Raw genomic sequence first — 24,432 nt, forward strand, 5'->3', positions numbered from 1 at the left:
TTAAAATAAACAGCTTTCTACATTTAAACACACCCTCTACACCATCTAACACAAGAAAATACTACATATTATTAATGATAATAAAATTAAAATATACATTATATTAATAATTAAAATATATTCCCTTCACAAATTTAAAATAATTGCTCTGATTTGTCTTCCAGCTTAAGGAGACATTATACTGCTTTTGAACTCGCACTTATATTTATTATTCTTTTTTTTATTTATTTTTATTTATACTTGCACAAATACACTATTCATGTTCAAATTCCTTGTATGTGTAACCTGCTTGGCATTAAAACCTGATTCTGATCATTCTGAATAATGGAATGATCCTGATTTATTATGGTTTGTTGTATCTCTTGTAATAACCCACTTTGAGCTGCAGGCGGCAGTGTTTGACTAGTGAGCTTTAAACACAAACAGCCAGAGAAGACTCCAGATGTAAAAGTGTGTTACAAGTTTTTCTGTTGTACTATGAGTAGTTGATGTAATGATGAAATCAATTACTCAGTCTTGACGATGGAGGTTTGCTAAACTGTGATGTGAGAGGTTGGTAATAAAAACACAAACAACCGGGCGTGTAATCATAGTCTCTTTTTTTCAAATAATTGGTATAAAAATACCAAGATTTTGTTCTACAAAATTCTGTACAGCAGCAAGAAGAAGCAAAAGAAACCACACCAGTGACATAGACCATCATCCCAAACGTCTTAACATTTGTATAAAATCAGGTCACAAATAATTATTTTTCTCATTCAGTAGTTTCGTATGAAAAACAGTGTTATTGTAGTAGATACAGAAGCTGTAAAGAAAACTCTCTCCTTCAATTTACTGACGAACAAAGTGAAAAGAACGTTTTAACATCAGATTCCAGGCTGGATACTTCCTGTTGTCGTGCCTTATCGGTAGAAAAACATAAAGATTACAAAATTGAATACCTAACACTGACAAAACTGTGAACCCTCTTAGTCAAAAACATCCTCTGAACAATTCCCTATGAGAACACAATGGCTCATACACTCACAGAGTCTCTGCATTATTTACAGTTAGAAATTAGTGATTTAATATCTTATCTCGGACCAATTATCTCAGCACTTGTCAGTAGACGCAGAAATCCACAGAATGAGGATGTTCCCTTTGTAAATCAGGTTGTGTAAATCTTGAGGCCTTAAATACTAAATGACAGTGAACACACCATAAAAGATATGTTTCTGTCATGACAGGCAAAGCACTGGCATAGTTAGAAGTAAACAAGGTCCCCATAAATAGAGAGCATTGTCCAAATACTGACAAATACAGTAAAAACGTCACTATAGAGCTCAGTGACTATAAACATCTTGAAATCTAAAAATCTGTGTAATATCTTCACTGTGTCCTGTAATTTGAACAATCATTTTTAAAGGTGGTGAACAGAAGGTCCTGTGCTTGTCTTCCATGTTAATCAGGTCAAAACAAGCAGCTAAGGGATTTTCAAGTTTGCATCCTGTAGATCAGACGCTGGCCTTGCATAGAAGCTGTCCTGTCTAACATTCAATATGCAGCATTTTTACAGACCATGTGACATAAATCCTCCAAAATTAAACAAATAATGCTCTCATCAGTGATTTTAAGGCTCTGGGCATTTACCCCAACTCTCAACAGTGATAAGGTTTTACTGAAGAAAAGCATTCACAGAGTAGAGTCTACCCCGATGTCTGGAGCTTATTCGATTTGTGAAGCTGAATATGTGTTCAAGTGTTGGAGATAGAGACTAAACACAGAACAGTACTCAGCAGACTCTGTGGCAGCATGGGAGTCTGAGTTAATCTCCCTACAGCACGAAAGTTTCATAGCTGTTAAATGATCACAAAGGCACACTACACAAAGCAAGGCATCCTGAACAAAGCACAAAGTACAAAGTCCCTTTACTGATGAAAACAGTTTCCTGTTTAAGTCTGTATATGACAGAGGTTTCATGATTAGCCAAGGCTCGTCTTTAACTAGTTCCCCATTTCAACTGTGGAATGGAATTTATATTTAAAAATATAATTCAAATTCAGTCAACAGAGCAAAACAACCCCCCCCAACACAATTCCACTAAAAACCCAAACCACTTGAAATCACATTTGAGAGGCCATGATAAATAAGCTACCAACTACAGAGGGAATTCAGAATGATTGCAAAGCAAAATCTACCATCAACCAACTGCAGGTTCATCTGCTCACTACAGCATGATGCACTGGGGCTTGTGTATCATAAGAAGAGATTGCATTCAGATGTTATGTGTTTCTATTAAGGCAAGAAACGAATAAATATAAGAAAAGAGCACTTTTAACTGCACACTAACAGGTTCTTAAGTCATAAATGTGAATAATAAATGAAATTTTAAAAAAATGTAGAAACTGTAGAAACCTGACCTTTGGAAACTGTGTGGCAGTTATAAAACAACAGATTGGAACAAATATTTACATCTGAATTCAGTCGAGAAGTAGAGCAGAGTTACACAGACTAACATTTCTACAGTGTTATGATTGTCTATTAAGCAGTTATAGAGCAGCCCTTATGAAGTGTCAAACTTTACATCATTCTGTAAGATCAGTGTGAACGCACTGTTCAGTAGTGAGACAGAAAGTGCTCTGTGCTTCCCATTTATGTTTTCGCAACAAAAGAAAGAGTTTACTTCAGTAGTCTGAGGTAAGTTAATTTCAACAGTCAAACTAAATCACAGGTCACATGTCTGTGAAGAGTCAGCATTTTTTTATAATAATCAAACTGCAGACTTCTTCAAATAAATCAAATCCTGCGAAATACTGACAAGTGTAAAATATTTTTGGGTTCATTATGAAGCTGTCCGGGGCCAGTGGATGTCAGTTGAGTAAGCAGTTCTTAAACGTGGCACAGGACACATGTTGACACTGTTGTAAGAATGTGGTCATGCATGATCGGATCAACCAGGACAAATGTCAATGCCCGGTCAGAAAAGGGCATTTAACGAGCAGTTAAGTTAAGTTACAGAAGCCTCTCAGATGAGAAGTGAAACAACAAGTCCAGCTGTCTCTGTATAGCATCATAGAACCACAGTCTTGTGACTCTCTTGTGTTTAAACAATTAATCATCATCCATCCAAACATTGATTTGTTTTAAGGTTGAGGTAGCATCAAAACAAGCAGAGCAGCACAAAACTGAGCTTGTTCTTCCCGTCAGTCCTCTACTCTTTCCTCCTCCAGAAAAGCACAGGCCATCAAAAATGTAAATTAGATGAATTTGGTATAATCCTCACATGCTGTGGCTTGTACCTGACGAGGATAAACCTTGATCAGGGTCTCCTTGTTCATACTTAGGCAACAGAGTAATTCTCTGTCTTCTGCAAATCGTCTTGGTCTGTGAGGTTCAGCAGAGCCAGTCTCTGGTCACTGGTCCTTTCTCCATTGTGTTTTGATTCTACAGAAAAATCCGCCACACCCTTGTCCGGCGGCGAGCTGCTGGGCTCCATATCGGGATAAATGACAAGGAAACAGGCCGTAAGGAAGCCAAGGAAGGAGCCCCCAGAGGCCACTATAGGAATGACACGCACGCTGCCAACTGCCTCCACCACAGCTCCGAGGGCCGATGCAACCAAAATCTGGCTGATATAGACCTGGAAATGCAAGAAAACACTGTGTAAGACCATAATCACAACAAAAATATAGTGGCATTCATGCTTTAATCGTTAAAATTACCATGTTATTATAGACCAAGGCCTAAACCAAGCTGTTTTGGGATTTGTTCAATCAACAACAATCATGTTGCTAATTGCTAGATGTTACCTGGCTATTATAGTTGAATTAGTTTAAGGTAAGACAAAACAGGAAACTTCAGTTTGGGTCTAAAAAGTGTGAACACTCACCTGGCACGATAAGATGGCGCAGTCGATACCAAAACCTCTTCGAGTGTTTGCTGGACTGTGGTGAATGTACTGAGGAATAAAACATGAGAGGAGAGAAACTGTAACTTCAGCTGCAAATATAGTTCTCTTTAGATGATCAGATAAGAAGTTAAATGCTTCGGGGAGTACATACCTCTTTGATTTCATGATACTGCCCAAGTAATGCATAGGGACAGTAGGAGATACTCATGGAGATGATGCCCATGCCGCTGATCATCACCATGGCAACATAGACATTAGGGAAGATCGCCATTATTGCAGTTCCTGAGATCAGAGGGAATAAAAGCAATGAGTAATAATAAATAAAGTAAATGTCCCTTTATCTACATACCCAATGAGAATATGTGCATCTGCTCCCAAAACTACTGTAACACACTCTAGTGCTGACAGCTGTTTATTTCTCTGTATTAACTGACCTATTGAAAATCCCAGAGTTCCAACGATGTATATGACCTTGATGCTCAGATCAAAATTATCCAGGTACTTCTGAAGGATGGCTGGGTCGAGAGAAATATCAGTTATTAGAGAGAGATCACTCATCATTAAGGTGAATCCTGATCTAAAAATTGAAGCGGTGTTTTACCAGAGCAGACAGCAGCAGTAGCAGCGTAGACCACCAGTCCCCAGCAGCCCATCTGTACTCCTCTGTGATAATTCTGTAGCTCCGTGGAATTGGCTGGTGCCTGAAGAAAGTGGAATAATCGCAGTAAAGTTATCATTCACATGACAACAAGTGGGATAACTGATATTGTAGTTTTAATATTTGGCATGTCTTTCAATAGGTAGTGTGTGTTTATGATTCTGTGTTCTTCTACTGTGTGGTCGCCATGGTACACAAAATACCAAAACACATCTGTTAACACAACTATCTTTAAATACTAATGAGTGTATGTGTGTGTGAACGTGTACCGTGGGGTCTCCGTGGAAGATGACTTGTCCCATGAAATCAGTATAAAACACAGCTTCAGCTATATAGGAGAACCATGTGAGGAGGTGACATATGCACAATGTCCACAGCTGCCTTGGCATCTACATAGGACACAAAAAAAGAGGAAATGAGGATTTCCACAAGGAAAATTACTTCATTAACAGTAACAGTGATGCAATGGTAAAAAAGGTTATTTCACCTTCAACATGGACAACCACAGCAGTCGAACAGTTGTCCCCCTGTCTGGTTCTCCCTCACTGCTTGAGCCCTCAGACGACAGACTGCTGGCTGACAGCTGCAACAATCTGCGGTCTGTGTGCCCCTGGAGATCACTCAGGTCATTCAGACTCCGCGTAGTGGTGATTTGCCGAGGGCTCGAAGGTGTCGTCCGTCGAAGTCGATAGCGCTGCGATCCTACTCGTCCGTAGTAGGAGAAAGTAAAGGAAGGCTGGAGATAAAAAAAGACATACATCAGCTTTTTTTTGCAAAAACAAACTGTGGTGTCCAGAAAGTATTTATGACAATTAAAAAAAAATAATTATAAAGAACTTCCTGTTGGCTTGAGAATGGAGTAGTGGCGTTTTTTTCCCAGCTCGCATCACACAGTTTATATCTTGACTAATTATTCAATCTATTTTACTCAACATTGCAAGAACAAGTAACAAACAGTACATGAACAACTTGTGCCCACAAGTAAAACAAAAAAACTAGAACACGATGCATCGCCGGCTGGCATTGCTAACATAAACAATGCAGACTTTCTGCTATCTACTCCAAACTAGACTGGATACAGACCACGGTGACGAACCACGCATCTCTGACCTGGAGTCTGCCTTAAACCGGCTGCAGTCCTTACAGGCACCACAAGCCACTTTGGCTGATGACAATGCTAAGCTGAGAGCTAAACTCACTGACCAAGAGGGGAGAAGTAGACGATGTAATCTGCATCCTATAGGAATACCTGAAGCTGTCGAGGGCGCACAGCCAACATGGTTTTTATCGAAACCTTCTGGTGGATATATTGAGGAAAGATGTGCTCTCTTCCCCTCCAGTGCTTGATAGAGCTCATCGTGCACGTAAGAAGCGAGGCGAGCTAAAATATAAAGACAAGCTGGTCTACATATACGAAGATTACTGTGCCGAAGTGGTGGAGCAGTGTGCTGAGTACAAGGAGGTCATGCATCAGCTGTACAGTCACAACCTGAAGCCTTAATTTCTGCATCCAGTGCGGCTGTTCATCACGACTAAAGGCGGGAGCAGAAGGCGTCTCTCATCGGTAAAAGAAGCACAACAGTTTTTGGCCGCACACCAGAAGAGCAGCTCCCCGGAGGAGGATTGATCCGACTCATACATCAGCTGCCTACGCAAGTTGTGTTGACTAATAATATCAGTGCTAATTTTACTCTTTGCTACCTGACGTGGAACAAATAACCATTTTGGTTGTAGCAGAAAGAGTGGACATGTTAACTTACTGACAATCAGATGGGACATATATATATACAAATTGCGAAAAGGAAAGGAACCTCTGAAGAATTTTGAAGAATGCAGCATGGAGTGCACTTTTGTGTCAAGGACACATCAGTTGCAGGGTTGGGGGTGAGGGGCACTCGGGTCGGGGGCTTCGCTCTGTTTTTGATATTGTCTCTTTTTATTTATTTATTTATATATTTTTATTATTTGGCCAACTATCAGGTTATCAATTAGTCCAGTAGTCACTCAGTTTCTTAAAAACTGGTTGCAGTTTAGAAAGCATTTCGGCCTTCAGGTTTCCTCTACTTCTGCCCCTGTATTCCATAATCACAATTTCAAGCAATCTACAAATCGATTCTGCCTTTCAACTTTGGTCTGATAAGGGTATAAGATACATTAATGATTTGCATAACAACGGGATCTTCATATCCTTCACTGACCTGGCAACTGAATTTCAGCTACCAAACATCTCACCACAGAATTTATTACACTGATCACAGATCGTCTAAATGTTACCCCAATGTCAGTGAGGCACGGTATTCTGTGTCCTTATTTTTTCCCTTTTTATTATTTAATTTTACCTTATTTTTAGTTTTTGCCCTTTTTTGTTGCGTCTATCACCCAGAGATGGGGTGGGGGGTGGGATTTCAAGACGTGAGAAAAAACAACAAAAACTTTATTCTTGTTCTGTGGATATCTTGTATCATTGATGCTCAATAGAATATATATAAAAAACAATCTTAAAAAAAATTATAAATCCAATTGTACTTGTCTGTAAAAGGTGTGTCGGTGTGGCCTCGATGAAACTGATGTGCTCAGGAGGCGGGTCCCGAGCTTACTGGAGGCATGGCCTTTCTCTGTATTGGTGTGATCAGGAGAGGATATGCAAGTATTGATACCATTGGCAGCCTTGACCTGCTGGGATGGTAGAGAGGCAGAGAGACCACATGTTATACATCTTAGATATCTGCAACACAGTTTTCTGTCTCTAAAGAGTTTCATATATTAAGAAAATGTGAAACAATCACATCATTTGTGTCTGTGCAGGTTTTAAAATACTGTTAGCAAATGTTGACTTAGTGTGTGTCATTACTTCTAATTTGTTCCAAAATATTAATTATTGAAGTAAAGCTAATATAATTTTCTTTTCAGGTGTATGAAGAATCGTTGACTGTAGTTTGTCAAGTATGTCTCACACTTCTATCCAATACACAATATGCTGTGATGGCACATTTCACATATAGTGCATGTTGAGTAAAGTTCCGCACGCCATACTGTATATTTTGCAGTGCAGAATGTTATGTTAAATGTTTTTTTAAATCAACTTTTGGATTTGCCATTGTTTTCTTATAGCTCCTCCTTCTGTTTAGTGTGTTATCTTTGTCATGTTGCACTTCAACACTGTTGTTGTTAACATGTTTGGACATAGTTGGATAAATAAATGCAGTTGTACCTGCTGTTCTTTTTGTCATTGTGATCTGTTGGCCAAACTTAAGTTTACTGTTGCACTAAAGAGGCATGATATTGAGTTATTTTAAATATTAATTATGGCAACAAAGTGACATCTCATAATGTTGAAGTGCAGTTAAATTCAAACAAGTATTAAATGTAGAGATAAATAAGAATATCACTGTAAATGTTTTGAATTAAGTAACAATGTGCTAAAATACAAGTTAGAATAAGGACTGTTATTTAGTGAATTCAAATCCATTTCACCCAGATTTTTAGTAACTCTAAATTAACTTCAAATCTAATTCACCAATATAGTTAGTAAGTATAAATTAGAATCACACAGATAAATGATCAATCTAAATTCAATATGAGTAAATCTTAATTAATTTGACACAGATAATTAGTACATTTAAATAAGTATTGTTCAGATAAAGAGTAAATGTAATATGTTTTCCTTGTGAAATTGATTGTGATTCATCAAATCTTACAAATGTTTTGGTTTAGATTTAGTTGATTTATTCGAGACTTTTTAATTAAATTTGTGGCATTTAAAATGTGCTCGATTATATTACGTGTCACTTTGTTGCCATCATTTTTTTAAGTAAGCATTGGTGAAGGTATTTTAATCCAACACAAACATCATGTGTAACCGTAGCAGCTGTTTTCACCTGTCTCTGATGTAAGCCCTCATGGCCAGAACTGCTCTGAAGGAGAGAACAAGGACAGTTTGTTGGATCCTTTTGCTCAGGGTATTTTGGCTCTAAGATCATCGCATCAGTCAGGGCGGATGATCCACCAGGCGGAGACGACGACCATATTCTGTGGTCTGATGGCTTGAAAGCATATTCTAGCTCTCCCTGGCGCTCTGATATAAAGTGATGCATCTCTGGAAGGAAAAGCTGTGCATCTGGGTGAAGGTCAGGATCCAGCTCGATCGTAGACACTGCCATGGCTAAGATTGAGTCGCTTTTACTTCGCACTCTCTCCACAGTAAGGAAATCCATTTCGCTTTCTTCTGGGTCTGATTCGTTATTCTCCTGGGATGTGGCTTGAGCAGAAGCATCCTCCTCTGCAATCACATCAAGTAAAGGTGCGTGGCCGACAGGCCTAAAAGACAACTGGCTGGTAGACTCCCCACTTCCTGTGACTTTAAGCAGGTTAGATGGAGAGAAAGGTCGCTCAGGGATACTGAGCATATGCAGTATGACTGAGATAATGAAGATGATGCCCGCAAACAGGAAAAGAACCTGTTCCTGTGACTTAAATGCTTGGCCCAGAGCTGTGCCAGTCCAGTCCAGGCCACCCAACATGTAGCCCACTGCTCCACCGAGCCCTGGAGCAACAGGAGTAGACACGGATACACATTTTAATTATAATGCCAAGACACAAGGACCAACACAACAGACAAATCTCTTGAACAGCTGATATTTAAACAGGTCCATGTGCCTGGCGTGTGTGTTCATACCAGCAGAGAAGGCATGAATATTCAGGGCCATATCTTGCTCCTCAGTGTCAGCAACATCCAGAAGGTAAGCTCTGATTGGTCCTTCAGAGGCATCAGCACTGAAGTCCAGCACAACCACACCTAATACAGTAAGGACGATGCCAATTGGCTGGTTGTTGAGGCTGTCGCCAAGGGAAAGGCCTGAAAAAACACCACATAATATACACAGATGAGGTTAAAACACTAATCGCCAAATATACAGTGAGTCATTTGAAACCCTCTACTCACCTAGCAATGAGCCATTTAAAAACAGTGCCACTCCCAGCAGCACACCCACACACAAGGCCAGAATGAATGGTCGTCTTCTGCCCCATCGCAGAGTGCATCGGTCACTGGCTGAGCCGATCAAGGGTGTGAAGAGGAGACCGAGTATAGGACTGAGGAACCAGGTTAAACTGTAATATTGCTCAGGAAGGCCTAAAAACAAAAGTATGATTAAAGGATATTAGAGGAGACATGAACTTAATGCAGCAATGCTTTTACCTGCTCTATGAATCAACAAATATCAGGTGCAAAATGGAAAAAAAATTGCTATTATGAATCAAGCAGAAAAGAGTTGTGCTTTTACTCATCATGACGCAATCTTTCAGACATTTGTCCTGCAGGAACTTGAAAAACTAAAGCAGTTTGAGGGGGGGGTTTTCTGCATAAAAGGTTAATGTTTTCCAGTATTTTATAAAAGCGTAGCACATGACAACAGTTGCAAAGCTAAAGAACCACTAGACCTGTTAGAATACAAACAGAAATATGCAGCAACCAGCCAGGAAAGTGGTCTCAGTTGACTCAGTCAAAATAAATACTTATATACAAACTGATAGCAATGTTGTTTGACAGTTTAAATTTTACCAGTTTGTCATACATGTATGTAAAATGTATGTGAGACAATTCACATCAGTTATAGTTTAAAAAAAAAAACTTTCTCTCTGAGACCAATTTTCCACCCCATATATAGACATGAGCTCTTAATGTCAATGTCGGCTGACTGGTTCTCATGGAATCAGCCTGTTGCCCATCATGTTTTGCCCACTCCTACCTTCTTTCCACTTTCAGTTAAAAAAAAAACACAGATTCATTTATTGCTTAATATCCATATTTCCCATTGCTGCTCAGACTCTTATGTCAACAGACCTCCAGGAAGTTACCCTGAGGAGTTTTTGACATCAAAATTAACACAGCTAAAGCAATGTTGGAGTTAAAAAAAAAGTCCCAAACACTTGTTTGGCATGGGAATAACTTGAAGGTCCAACTTTGTTGCCAGTAAATATGATTTTGTGAACACGTGCTCCTCAGACTGATTGTGTTGCCTCAATGTTTTGACATGTTCCACAACTTCCAACATGCCTGAAATGGTGGATTTACTGTGCTGCCAATCCTTCATCACATCCACACCATTCCCTTTCAGAAATATTGCATGAAGACCTTTGGACTAGCGGAAGTATCAGATAAGCTGCATGATGCCATATCTTCTAGTACTGACTCATACTGGCTGAGAACCGAGCGGATGGCAGAGGTGTGCTCACTCCAAATCCGGATTTATCCTGGGTGCCATCAATCACAAGTGAGAACTTATCCATGGGAATTCATATTTCTGTTGTTTCTGTCTGTTGTTATTTCTGACAGTTTCTTGTGAACATTTGATATACTGCCCAAAACCCAATCGAGACTGCAGTAATAAATACATGGTCAAGCTAGAGACATACAGTCTATCTCTAGCTTGGAAAAAGCATTTACCGTGTGACCCGTGTGAACAAAGTGAACCAGAGTTAATGTTTCAACTGTTCAAACTTGGTGTACTTCATTCAGGCTTGACATGTTAATGTTTCTGAAGGAGGTGTTTTCATACATTGATGCAACACTGAATGGACAGAGTGAGGAAACAAAGATACATGGGTACGTGACAGTGGACTAGACCAATTCTATGGCAACATAAATAATAAAGTGTGACCATGGCAACTGATTTACAACAATATTTCTTCTCTGAGGGTCTGACCTTTGACTTTTGACTGACTAAAAGAAGACAATTTAAATATAGACACCATACTATAGATTTTCCACAGACATGACAGGTAAAGCACTCAAGCAAAACTGGATGTGTGCAAAAACACACTTGATGGGGTTTGGTTGAAAGTTTTTTTTTTTACAGATAATCTTTCTTACAATAATGTGAGCAGGGAGGAAAACAGTGAGAGAGAAATGTGCTGTGTTCCACATTCTTGCAATACCTAGCCTGGGAAAAAATGCTTTTGTTCCATTTTGGCAATGGTGGCAAAACTGACAGCTAACAGCATAGCCCCTGTTGGGCACACAGGTGGACATAGTGGAGCAGCACCGGGAGATCAAAAGATCCAGTCTGGCAAATGACAGTCGAATTCCATGTTGTTTTAGTCAGTACCAGACTACTGCTGCAGCTGGAAGTTAGACTGATGGATATTTTGGGATAGCTAAGGTAGGCTTCATTACAAATCAAACCAAACTACACACATATATTCAACATACAACAAGATGCTCATGAATCTGGGCAAATTGATACGACCCAGAGGATGAACACTGTCACAAATACAGCTCAAAAGTAAGATACTTGACAGGGCAACATGCTACACATTAAAGATAAACACCAACTTGACATAACTACTACCATATCAGTGTGTACTTAAAGTACAGGAGTCTAATAACTGCTACCTCGGAATAGGCCATTCAATGTACAGTGGGTCCAAAACTGTCCTTCAGAAATTCATAGAAGATGGTAGCAGTAACACTGGAAAAGTGGAAATTGCCGTCCTGTCAGCATTGCTTAATTTCCATCTTTAGACACGGTATCTGAAACATGACTAAAACGTTTGCTGAGAAAAGGAAGAGCAGGAGTGTGCTCGTCTCTATATGACTGTGTTGCGTTTCCTTACCTATCTGCAGCAGCACGGGCGTCACCAGGGCTGTTTCCATGGCGTAGCAGAACTCACGTCCAAACATCACTGCCCCGTGCATCACCCAGCGATGCAGAGGGATCTGCACATCTCTGCCCTCCATCTCCTGCTCACTCTCTTCTTCGTCGTCCTTAGGTTTTCTCTTCACTGGAAGATCAGAACCTTCCCTCTCCTCTGCTTCACCTTCCATTATCGTCTGGTTTGACTTAAATGGAACCATTTCGTTTGCAGGATACATATATATCAGTGTATATCACTTATTGCCACTATTGATTTTTAGATGTAAGCACAATGTTGTATTTTATAATATCTTAATAGAGCATGTAATGGCCATAGAGGAGCCCGAGATATCCAGAAAAATTAATCAGTGAGCACCTCTGTTGGCCAACGTATTCTGGGCTTGAAGCCAAAAGATCACAAGTAATTGAGGAGGAGGCAGTGGTCATCTTTACAATGAGATTAATCCATCCAAAAATTAGATACGGTAAAAATTTGTTCCATACATTGTATCCTATGGCTATCGATGCTGAAATCTGATCAGTGTGCACGGCTCAGTGGCTCAGATGGAGAGCGTTGGTGTTCCTCAGTGTGACTTGCACAAACAAAAAATTCAGAAGGAGCAGAGAAGTCCTGTGCAGCTCCAGAGGTATGCAGAGGGGAGGAGCGGTGAAGAGTGGAAGAGAAGGGAGGAGAGGCATGGCAATGTTTGCAGTATGGTTCCCAGTAACCCTGTGTATGTGCAGAACAGGTCAGCAAGTGTGTTTGCCGTTGCTCGCCAGTGTGTGTCAGAGGTCGTGCACATGTGTAAGATTAGTGCATGGGTCAGCAGAAGTCTGTGGGTCAGGAGAAGTCGGTGCACGTGCATCCAAGTGTACTTCAGGGCAAATCAGGTTCCAAGCCACTGAGTCACACGGCAACCTGCTGAATAACAGACAAGTAGACAGAGACAGTCGGCTAAAGCTTTATAATAATACATTGCACCTGTTTAATATGCCCAATCTTAAAATATTTACTGAACCTTTAATTACAATAATTATTTTGCACACGTTACAGATACTGATTGATAAGAGAAATAATCTATATTTAATTTGTTGTAGTATAATGTGTAGTCATGGAACAAATACTAAAGTGTTCCCATGTATAAAAACATTTCAGTGCAGTTGGGTCCCATGAGGGGAAACTAAAACATTTCCTGGCTTCAGAAAAGCGTTGCCCTGCTCTGGTGACAGATCCCTGGCAACACGTTTCAACTTGATGTAAAATGTATTCTTTTACACAGAACTAACTCAAGAGGTTGTTGGGTTTTTTTTTTACACACCTTTATTATCTCAAGCATTTCATTCACATATTGTCTTTGATCTGTAAAAGTGAAATCACGTGAGGCCCATAAACGTTGAACTACAAATCATGCCCACGGTCTTGTGGGCATGATCAAAAGTCACATTAAGCAATCAGCCACCATTGCTATTGCGCAACAGTTACCAACAGCTAACACGCGGTACCTAACAGGGATGCGAGCTGCTTTTTGGGGGGATAGTTAGGCCCCATTGCTCTCTTGTTCTTTTATCCGATCTCTTCATTTCTTAGGTCAAGCTTGGGTCACGCGTGAGATACTGTTCAACAAAGTAGACTGCGCGTTGAAACCACAGATGTGAGACAGTGTTTTGGGACCGTGATATTTGCACAGGGAGGCACAGCAACCTGCCCCTGCGTGTGTTTCTAGCCCGGGCTCAGTAGAAATGTCTCACAACAGGAATGTGTCCGTGGGCTTGCTGGACTGGTTCGGACATGCTTTCCTACCTCCACCTATTCTACAGGCTACACTTTAGAAAGGGAGCCTGCTCAGCGCTGTGTAAGCGGGTGGAGGATTGTGCACATGGCGGTGGGTCCGTGTGCTTCTGTCCCGCGGACTTTCCTCTGGACATGTTAACTTTACAGCCGCGGAGAGTTTGACTTGAGGGCTAACGGCTCCTTGACGGAGCTACCGGCGGCGGCTAATGGATCTGACAGCTAACGTTCCACTCACTCACTCCAAAGGAAAGACAAGAAAGACGTGACGTACCTGGGGTCGCACTTCCTTTGAAGTGAAGCGGAGCCACATCCGCGTTGTGGAAGGTCGCAGGTGAAACCCTCTGGATTTGAAGTTAGCGAGTCCCGGCTAACCCCCGCTAGCTAACTGAGTGCCCATCTGGTTTACTACTCGCATCAGTCGCAGTGGTTTCCACAGTAACAAAGCGGGGCGTGGCCATCCACTCACGGAGGGCGGGGAAATTTCAGTAATAACAGCTTACGGTTTATTTATTACTCATTACTTATAGCAATAATAATATTTATTATAATGATAATAGAAGTGTTGATACTTTTAGTGCTAATAATAATGATAGTGGCAATACTACTAAGAAGAAGAAGGGAAAAAATCGTCATCATATTCATCATCATCATCATCATAATGATAATAATTTATCAAACAATTTAAAAAGAGGCATTCTATTTTCAAATTACAACATTGAAACATATCGCACTAATAACAATACTATTAATAATCATAATCATAATAATAATAACTTTGATTTATAAAGCGCCTTTCAATGTACCAAAGTCCACTTTACAGAGTTAGAAAATTAGAATACAAATTTTAAAAAGTAAAATAGAATAGTATAGTAATAATATCTGACTCAAAACTTTTTCTCTGCTCTCTGACGACTGTTATTCTCCTTGAAACGCAGAGCAATGTCGCCCTCTGCAGCACAAAAGTGGTAGTCACTCTAAATATGTTCTTGCAGTGGCCAACTTGCAATTTTGATACAATGTTATAAAATTCATAAATAATCTTAAAGGTGAAGTGGATGTAAAACACAACAAGCACCTCTGGGTTGCATGTTAACCATCGATGTGGATTGAAAACGTCTTCTTGTCAACAGTTAAGCTTTTCAATGTATCTGGGATTGTATTGTCGTCCTAACAAAACAAGGTCTTGTTGAAGTATTGATTATTTCACTCTCTGTTGAATTTACCAGACACGTTGTGCACTTCAGTATACTTCACTTTAGATTTTATATTTAGACATGTGTACACATATATATTTAATGAGTTTGATCAGGCAGGAGGTTTAAGACAAGACAAGACCAGACAAGGCCAAACAAGGAAAGACAAGACAAGACAAGACAAGACAAGACAAGACAAGGCCAAACAAGGAAAGACAAGACAAGACAAGACAAAGAAAGATAAGATAAGATAAGATAAGATAAGATAAGATAAGATAAAATAAAATAAAATAAAATAAAATAAAATAAAATAAAATAGAAATTTACAGTGTTGTAGAAGCAAAGATGACAAAAAATACACACTAGTAAGAGTAATAAATAAGTAAATATGCAAAATAAACACAAAGAAATTTAAAATATAGAGTAGGAATAATTCATTATTGTGTAAAAAGTGTAAAAAGAATACAAACAGTTGACCGTATTGCACATTCACGGGCAATGGAATTGCACACACATAAATGAGTAAAAAGTGAAATCCATGTGGTTTATTGTAGGCAGGGCTGATTGTACAGTTAATATTAACTGGGTAACTGTAAAAGTCTTTGTGTGGAGGTCACATACAAAAAGAAAAAAACAGTTCATGATGAAGGAGGTCATGTGGACTCTTCCGCGTTGGGACCCCTCCCAGAAAGCAAGTACACCAATCAAAAACCAAGCATCAAAAGCCCAGTGAGTGTCTCGCCTTCGCCCTGCACCGCTGTCACCCTGCTGAGCTGCCTCCGCCGTGCTCAGCTGGACATGTGATTCCAGTGAGTTACTCTCTCTGCTTCCTGTGAGCTGCAGCGAACTGTCCGGGTTTAGGTGCTGCCGCTCCTCTCCTCTCCTCTCCGGGCTGCTTCCTTCTATGGCGTCCGTCTACAGCGGCTCCCACACCCTGAGCAAGCATGATGTGAACTACAGGATGCACTTCCGAATGATAAACGAGCAGCAGGTCGAGGATATCACCATCGAGTTCTTCTACAGGCCGCACACCATCACCCTGCTGACATGCACGGTGCTCAGTCTGATGTACTTCGCCTTCGCAAGGTACGACGGTCACGCGGCTAGCGATGCTAGCCCGGTTGGGGGTTGGGGTGGGGGGTTAGCACGGTGAGCTAACAGCAGCAGTGATGCTCTGTGAGTCTCCGCTGGGTTTTATCGCAGGAAGCAGGTTTACACGGAGATAACGTCCCCACTCTTAACCTCGTTCACTCTCTCCTGCCATTCATCTTCAACCTCAGCTGATAAAAAAATCTGTTTGTGTCATATAATCCCAGTAGAGGACCACTGCCTCCTCTGCCGATGTTAGCTTCAACCATGCAACCAGCAGGAAAACCTTAAGTTTAAATCGCATATGAGCTTTACAAACCACATTTCCTCCTTTTTTTTAAAATCTGCTGTAATGTCTGTTGTTCCTTCCTATGTGAAACCTGAAGACACGTGAGGCACATTCACATCACTACAGCTGCTAGGGGAACAGAATAACTTCCACATTTGTGACTTGTGTTCACTCTTCCTGCAGAGATGATGGAAACCCTGACAGTAACCTCTGGGTGGGGCTCATCCTGGTCATCTCCTTCTTCCTTGTCATCAGTGTTTTGGCATTTCCAAACGGTTGGTAATAAATATAATAATAAAAAAAAAAAGAAATGGACATATTGTTTTGTTTGGGCAGGTTAACTGGAGGTGCTTCCTTTAAGCAAAGTTCCTTTTAGACAGTTTTTACATGAGTCAATATGGGTCTTTTTATGAGAGGAATAAAGTAAACAAAATTAAACAGACTGTAAAAGCTAAATTTGAATACTGGGGGAACTAGTGGTACATTTTTATTTCCACTATTTGTACAGTTCTTACACAGGGATTGTAAACATCTAAACTTATTGTGGATAAAAGTGCAAGTGACATGTTACAAATAGTTGATTTGTTTGATGGATGTGTAACATGTGCTTATCTTTCACATCCTGTTCCTCGTTGCAGGCCCATTCACCAGGCCACATCCAGCGATATGGCGAATGGTTTTTGGTGAGTACTTGAGTCTCTGAGAGCAGAAGCGCTGTTGTTTTCCGACCTTAAATTCCCCCCTCTTAATGTCATGTCCTTCTGCTGCCCAGGTCTGAGTGTCATCTACTTCCTGTTCCTGGTTTTCATCATCTTCCTCAACTGGCAGCAAGTGAAACAGCTGATGTACTGGTTGGACCAAAACCTGCGCTACGCCAAGAGAGAAGCAGACATAATGGTGAGTGGTTTCGGCTTAAGCAGAAAATGTTTTTTAGATTGATCCACTATCAGGGGATTGTTAATCACTGTAATGAGGCTGTGTGCGCTGCTCTCTGCAGGAATATGCTGTGAACTGCCATGACATCACCTGGGAGAGAATCCTGAGCCATTTTGACATTTTTGCATTCAGCCATTTCTGGGGTTGGGGCATGAAGGCCCTGCTCATTCGAAGCTATGGCCTGTGCTGGACCATCAGTATTACCTGGGAGCTCACTGAGGTACAGAGGCACACATGTTGGCATCACTATATCTCTGTCTGTAACTCCCTCTGTCTCTTTCCCTTAATGGAGACATTTTAAGTTCAAATAAGCTGCTGATGTAAGTGGTTAACTGGTGGAATTTGATAAGTTTCAGAATGATTTTCTAAAAAATATTATTAAAGGCTGATCAGTTAACAGGCTTCCCGATATGACGTAGACTCTGATTCCATTCTGTTCTCCTGTCTACATAGCTGTTCTTCATGCATCTGCTGCCTAACTTTGCTGAGTGCTGGTGGGACCAGGTGATTCTGGATATTCTGCTGTGTAATGGAGGGGGCATCTGGCTTGGCATGACTGTGTGTCGCTTTTTGGAGATGAGGACCTACCACTGGGCCAGTATTAAGTACGACCATGCAGTCTGGAAATTAACTACAACTGTGTTAAGATTTTTATCCAGCTACTCAAACAAACTCAGGTGTATGGGTTTTCTTTTGTTCTCATTTATAGGTTGTGAAGAATTTGGGTTTATATTGTAAGCCTCATGCATATGATTAACCCCGATTACACCTAGTATCAATACACCCAGTAAATCTAGCCCATATGGTTCTTTATTTTTTGTCCTTCATGCTTTTATTATGTAAGTGCAACAAGTTTTTTTTATTGTAAGCTATGAACAGCAGCTTTACTTTTACTTTATTCCTCTTAAATGTGTTTTTAACATATCATTGGTAGATCCATGTTAAAATGCGTAAAATCAAAAATAAGTACAACATTAAATATTCATAAATTGTTCTGTAATATGATCCCACTTGTTCATCAGGGACGAATGGACTAAATGATTTAGGGTGGTGGCATTACTTTCATCTGCTTTTGTCTGCTGCACCAACATAATACTAAATCTACCTGCACGCTTTTGAAACCCTTCTCTCGTGCTTTTCTTCCAGGGACATCCACACCACCACAGGGAAGATCAAACGAGCCGCGCTACAGTTCACCCCTGCAAGCTGGACCTACGTACGCTGGCTTGACCCCAAGTCTTCCCTGCAGCGAGTGATGGGCGTCTATCTCTTCATGATCATCTGGCAGGTGGGTCGCTGAGAAATCCTCTCTCGCCATCTCCCGGTGACTAAGTGCTGACTAGTCGGAGATCATCCGATATGCTCTGCGTGCTAAGTCGTGCTTATCTAATTGGCTTCCCCATTGTTGAAATGTAAAACCTCTGTCCTACAGAGATCCATATAATGAATGAGTATCCTGCTGTCTACACGTTAACAGCTAATCCCATAAGAGTAAAAGACAGGCTGGATTACTTGAGGGTATTTCATGGTAATGAGAAAACCATGGATGCAGAACTTGAGTAAGCTCCATTGCACTACACTAGAGAGTCAGCTATGAGTGCCAACAATTCTAGCCGCTGGCTGCCATGGCGATGGAAGCTGGCGTTTCTCCAATTCCTGTATGGTGATGAAACAACATTGTAATTCTCTCTCTTCCTCAAAAAGATCCCAAATCTCTTGAGCCTTTTAAAGAGTAATTACCAGTAGTAGAATTAACTGAAGAGAAGGGGACAGCTCTGTTCAGTGTGGTGACAGTTGAGCAGCTCTTTCCTGAGTTCAACCACACAGGCTTCGGGCCAAATGAGTGAATAACACAGTTGCAAGTCTTCCTCTCATTATCTTCCATTGTGGACATGAATGAACAAGGTTGTTGCCAATGTGTTACATCAAGTGTTACTTGCGTTGTAAGATAATCTTTGTGTGTGAGTGTCCTAAACTCAACCCAAAGTGCTTTCAACAAGATTGTGTAATAGAATTTATATGCTGTGTATATAACCAGTGAAAGGTTTCATTATGAATACCATAAAACCAAACCAGTCTAACATTATTTTACTGGAAATTACATGCATGTGATCAAGAGAGGTCCAGATTTCATTAATAATTTTTCAATGCATCTGCCTATAATGTGTTTACTCACAGCACCCATTTCGACTTGTCGACCACATGTTTAACGAACAGCAACAACATTAATGGCTGCATCCCTTGAAGGTGGGCCTGTTCCAGGGCACTGCTTGCGTCCAAGCCGCCTCACTGGCACGGCTCGCTGGCCCATGTTAATGGAACAGAGCCGTCATTAAAAGTTATTTCCACACCTGCACTTTTCTGCTTCTATGACATCAACATGTCTGTTGTGAAAGAGGTGTTTGAAAATACATGAACACTGCAAAGCAGGGCTCAGACTACAGGAGTTTTAAAAACCTAATACATTTTGAAATCCGAATGCAACACGTACATAGAAAGAATCTTTACAATTCTTATATTCTTCTCTATAAACTTAAACATGCTCACACTACAGATTTAAGAAATTGCTTGGCAGCACCATTAGCTGCTTCGGACTCTCACATTGGCTGTTGCCGTTCCACCCAAAGTATGGGTGTAATCATCCTGATGTTTAAATCTTAAATGTTTTTCACATTTGACAATTCATTGGGGCAGCCTGATGATTCCGCAGGCATTTCAGGAGGTTAAGGAACAGCTTTGTGTCACACCACAAGATAATTTGGGGACGAACATCAGAACCAAGGTTCCAGACCCGATTTCTGTTTCGATTCTCTGGGTTAAATTGGCCAGAAATTCCTGTAGTCTGAGCCCAGCTTAGGTCACTGTGCACAGCGGAATGTTCTCGATTATCCAAGTTAGTCATCTGACTATATATAGCTTAGCTTTAGTTTTACATGACGGAAGACAAAAAGCCCCTAAAACAAGTCAAGAATCAGCAGGGGAAATAATGCTCATCTTTGGGGTGCTGGACCTCAGCCACACAATAAAACATATTTAATATTATTAATTGCATAAAAGATATGTAATATTGTTTGACTGTGTCTAAAAAGGCAAAACAATTTAACTCTAAATGACAGTAATATCTCTTCTCCTGCCAATAATAAACCATACATTAAGTTTTTTCATAGCTTTTAAACATTATCTTCTCTCTGTTGTATTTTTTTTGTTCACAGCTAACAGAGTTGAACACATTCTTCCTCAAGCACATCTTTGTGTTTCCTGCGTGCCATGCTCTCAGCTGGTGTCGAATCTTGTTCGTCGGTATCATCACAGCTCCAACAGTCAGGTAGGAACACAATTTATCAGCAGGGAACCGCTCCCTATAGAAACTGTTGATGTGACATTTTTTAAGATGAAGTATATTGATTCCTGCTTGTATCCAGTTCCTTGTTTTGACAGTTTGAGAAAACTGTCAGTCAGTCAAACAGCAAGTGAAATGTGTTTACACTGTGTTTGCACTGTTTGTTTTTGCTTTAGGCAGTATTATGCGTACCTGACCGACACACAATGCAAGAGAGTTGGGACCCAGTGTTGGGTGTTTGGGTGAGTGAAACCTATTGTAAAAAAAAATGTAGCCTTGACTAAAGCTTTTTAAAGTGCATATTTGTGTGTGAACTGTAGTTCACCTGTGTATCCATACAGTTTGTTTTCCAGTTAATTTATAGTTTTCTGCAGACGAGTCGACGGTTTCAGTTGTGTGTGTCTGTTTTGTCCTCCCTTCATTTCACAGGGCCATTGCTTTCCTGGAGGCCTTGGCCTGCATTAAGTTTGGACAGGAATTGTTCTCAAAAACACAGATCCTCTATGTGATCCTCTGGCTAGTGTGTTTGGTAAGATCAGAATTCCACACGTTTCTGTATCAGAGGGATTTCCTGCTGTCTTCTGTAGCTCATCACGCTTTATGCTTTAATGCATCAAACCTTGAGCCTTAACTTTGCCACCAACACACTGTCATTTTTAGTTAGTGCTGTTAGTTATTGTCCATGAATCATTAACCAGCTTCTGTTATGGTTTATCTGTTTCCAGGCCTTCATTACATTCCTGTGCCTGTTTGTAATGGTGTGGTATGCAGAAAATTATGGTCCAAGAGGAAAGGTATGTCTATATGTGTCTTTGGCCTTGTTAAGTCTCTCATATAGGTGATTACATTTTGTCCTGGAAAATGTTTGTTTATAAGGAACTAGTCAGTCCTTGTGTTTGTTTAAAACTCTGAAGGTTTACACACGTGCACCTGTTCTCCTTGTGATGTAAATGTGAAAGCTATTTAACATGTTGTTCTCATGTCTGAATAAGCACCAATGTTATGTAAAAGTCACCATAGCGACTTTACTATGTTCTACCAAGCATTATAACTAGGAAAGATGGCTCTCTTCATTTTTAAACTTGTGGTGCAGACTAAAAAAAGACCAAATCAACAATTCCAATAATAATCAAACCAGCTGCTGCTCCATATTTTTATCCAAACCAAGTCCATGGACAAACTGTACACTTTCCAAACAGAATTAATGTGACCGTCAGCCAGTAGAAAGTAATTTGACCTTCATTTAATCAGGATGGTCCCGTTGCGATACAGGATCTCTTCTGCTGTGGGGTCATGGTCAAGAGGGGCAGCAATGAAGTAATAGTTTCAAATATAGATGCAAGCAGATAATGGCAAAAAACACAGAACATAAATAAATAACAATAATATAATAATAAACAGAACATTCAGCTAATGTATGTTTAATTGACATCAAGCTGTTTCCTTAACAAAAAGCTCAAACCATGATCTAACATGTGCCACGCCTAAAGAGTCAGCTGGCTTTGCTCCTGAGGAATCTCAGACAATATTAACTCTGAGTCCCATTCCCTGAAATGTTTGCTGGGCTCAGTTACTTTTTCTATGTTCCCTGTCAAGTTAATGGTATGTGTGTGTGTGAGTGTGTGTCATGTGTCTGAACCTCCTCTCATCTCTCAGTGCTTCTCAGAATGCGACGACGGTAATTACACAGAATATGATGACCATGTGTCAGAAGAATTTAAAGGTACAGTGTCTTTACTGGTCATTTATTAACCATATAAAAATTCTCAGTCTGACACTGTAAATGCACACAGTTCACTTAAATCTTTTTATAAACTAAATATTATGGGATCATCATATTTTAGGAGAGACGGAGTTGGATGAAGACACCCCTACAACCAGATGGAGAGGGAAGGACTCAGAGACCAAATCCACCAACGGCCTGGACGGCCAGTAAGAGCCAGAAGGTGGTGGGTGACTCTTAAACTCACCCCGAGGAGCCAGGTGTGAAGGATCACGGGTTGACTAGGGGGTGAAAGATATTACCACGCCCTGGTATTATTGAAGTCTAGAACCCCCCACCTATAGTAGAGCGAGCGGAGACAGCAGGGACTAAGTGGATGACCAGGTCCATGTAGTGTAATTAGGGGTGTTCTGAGGGTTGGGCTACAGAGATGCACACTAAACCGTGTGCTGTAGTACTAAAAGCTCCTAAATCACTGATCACAGGTTTGTGTATTTGTGTGAGGAGAGTGAGAAACAGTGGATGTTTTGGTGTGTGAGAGAGAGAGAAAGAGGTGGCAATAAAAAGAGCCGATCCTAGATGTGACTGCATGCATCATAGTAGCTGATAAACTATAATTTTCAAACATTTATCCTACAATATATCAAATACATACAGTATATCAGTGATGGTTAATGTGCATTTGACTGGTTTATACACCAGCCTTAACTCCAGTATGTTGGTTCAACACATTTCAATGTTAAAAGCCATTTTGTGGAATTTATCACGTTAATTGGAGCCTCTATGTTTATAGCACAGAAAGGCTTAAAAGTCTTTTTTTTATTAGTACCTGTCACAGATTGTCTATTATTGTACATCCTAGGTGTTCACATTTGTTTTGTGTTTTTTTTTTTTTACTTGAATGTGGACAGGATTTCAATGCAGGACGGCTTTAGCTTTGATCAGATCATCGTCTGAGTTTTGCGTTCGACCTGGAACAAAGCGAAGCACACAGTTTAAGCACTTTTCAGAATGTTATCTTGGAGATACTGTACTGTTTGAATATTTTGTGAATCGTTGTGACCTTGAGTGATTTATACTCTCTCTCTCCCTGTCCATCTGTGGCTGCTATATTTTTTTTTTTCACTGTACTGAAAAAGGTGGGCAATTATTCAAAATCCCTGCATGTGTTGTCTGGCTCCTCCTGTTGTGTGCGTGTGCTTTTGTTCTACTGTCGACCTGCTTGTCATTGAATTTGGTGCATTTTCATGGCTCCCAAATTATTTCCCTTGTTTTAGTAAGGAAATGTTTAGAATAGTCAACACATGGTTGTATCACACCACACATCAGGATGCCAGTATTGTTCTTCTTATGTCTTTCTCTGTACTTGTAACATTTTAATTCACCCATTGTGCCTGTTTGCATGGTCTTTTTTTTATCTAAACTTTTCTGTTTCTATCAAGACTGCACTTGGGCTTTTTGTGTTCAATTCCACTGCCCTCATTATAGCATCTCAGTACAGATATATCCCTCATAGTCCTTGACAATCCAGACGTTGACCTCTGTGGAACGGACCATGTCTCTGGATTTCAAATGTCATTTGCCAAAAAAAACAAATCTGCTGAAAATGACTTGTGCTGTTCTTTTTCACTGTGAAATAATGAAACATATTAAAATATTTTACATCTCCTATTAAATTGTTGCTGAGTTACTGTTGAAAGGATCGTCCCTAATTTTTATGTCTATGTATTATGTTCTGGGACCGTCCGTCCGCCCATCCCCCTTCTTGTGAAAGCAATATCTCAAGACCCCCTGATTTCCTCAAATTTGGTATTTATTTGTTCAGTTGAGGAACACGCATAAGCACCTTCATTACATCAGACACAAACATTTACTTGGACTTGGATGAC

At 40.3% G+C, this 24,432-nt stretch overlaps 2 protein-coding genes across 4 annotated transcripts; one reads left to right on the forward strand and one right to left on the reverse strand.

Annotated features, from left to right (window-relative positions):
- Positions 1-580: 580 nt before the first annotated feature.
- On the reverse strand, positions 581-14,419 carry LOC118114179 (solute carrier family 45 member 4). Of its 3 annotated transcripts, none has more exons than XM_035164469.2 (13): positions 14,245-14,419; positions 12,162-13,100; positions 9,490-9,678; positions 9,223-9,402; positions 8,426-9,090; positions 7,074-7,223; positions 5,035-5,283; positions 4,817-4,936; positions 4,491-4,590; positions 4,324-4,404; positions 4,041-4,171; positions 3,869-3,937; positions 581-3,619 (listed from the first exon to the last, which is right to left on the reverse strand). In XM_035164469.2, the coding sequence occupies exons 2-13, from the start codon at positions 12,418-12,420 to the stop codon at positions 3,320-3,322; spliced, it is 2,493 nt and encodes an 830-aa protein (XP_035020360.1). In that variant the 5' UTR covers positions 12,421-13,100; positions 14,245-14,419; the 3' UTR covers positions 581-3,319. The 3 variants fall into 3 exon arrangements, with proteins under 3 accessions (XP_035020360.1, XP_035020361.1, XP_035020359.1); XM_035164470.2 differs by having other exon boundaries at positions 7,074-7,220; positions 12,162-13,103; XM_035164468.2 differs by having other exon boundaries at positions 12,162-13,103.
- Positions 14,420-15,863: 1,444 nt separating this feature from the next.
- Positions 15,864-24,219, forward strand: ptdss1a (phosphatidylserine synthase 1a). The gene is made up of 13 exons (XM_035163733.2): positions 15,864-16,252; positions 16,728-16,819; positions 17,183-17,227; positions 17,317-17,441; positions 17,542-17,700; positions 17,934-18,085; positions 18,627-18,768; positions 20,693-20,805; positions 20,997-21,062; positions 21,250-21,349; positions 21,546-21,614; positions 22,477-22,543; positions 22,665-24,219. The coding sequence occupies exons 1-13, from the start codon at positions 16,071-16,073 to the stop codon at positions 22,754-22,756; spliced, it is 1,404 nt and encodes a 467-aa protein (XP_035019624.1). The 5' UTR covers positions 15,864-16,070; the 3' UTR covers positions 22,757-24,219.
- The last annotated feature ends 213 nt before the right edge of the window (positions 24,220-24,432 follow it).

Source organism: Hippoglossus stenolepis, chromosome 8, assembly GCF_022539355.2.
Source record: "Hippoglossus stenolepis isolate QCI-W04-F060 chromosome 8, HSTE1.2, whole genome shotgun sequence".
Taxonomy (NCBI): Eukaryota; Metazoa; Chordata; class Actinopteri; order Pleuronectiformes; family Pleuronectidae; genus Hippoglossus; species Hippoglossus stenolepis.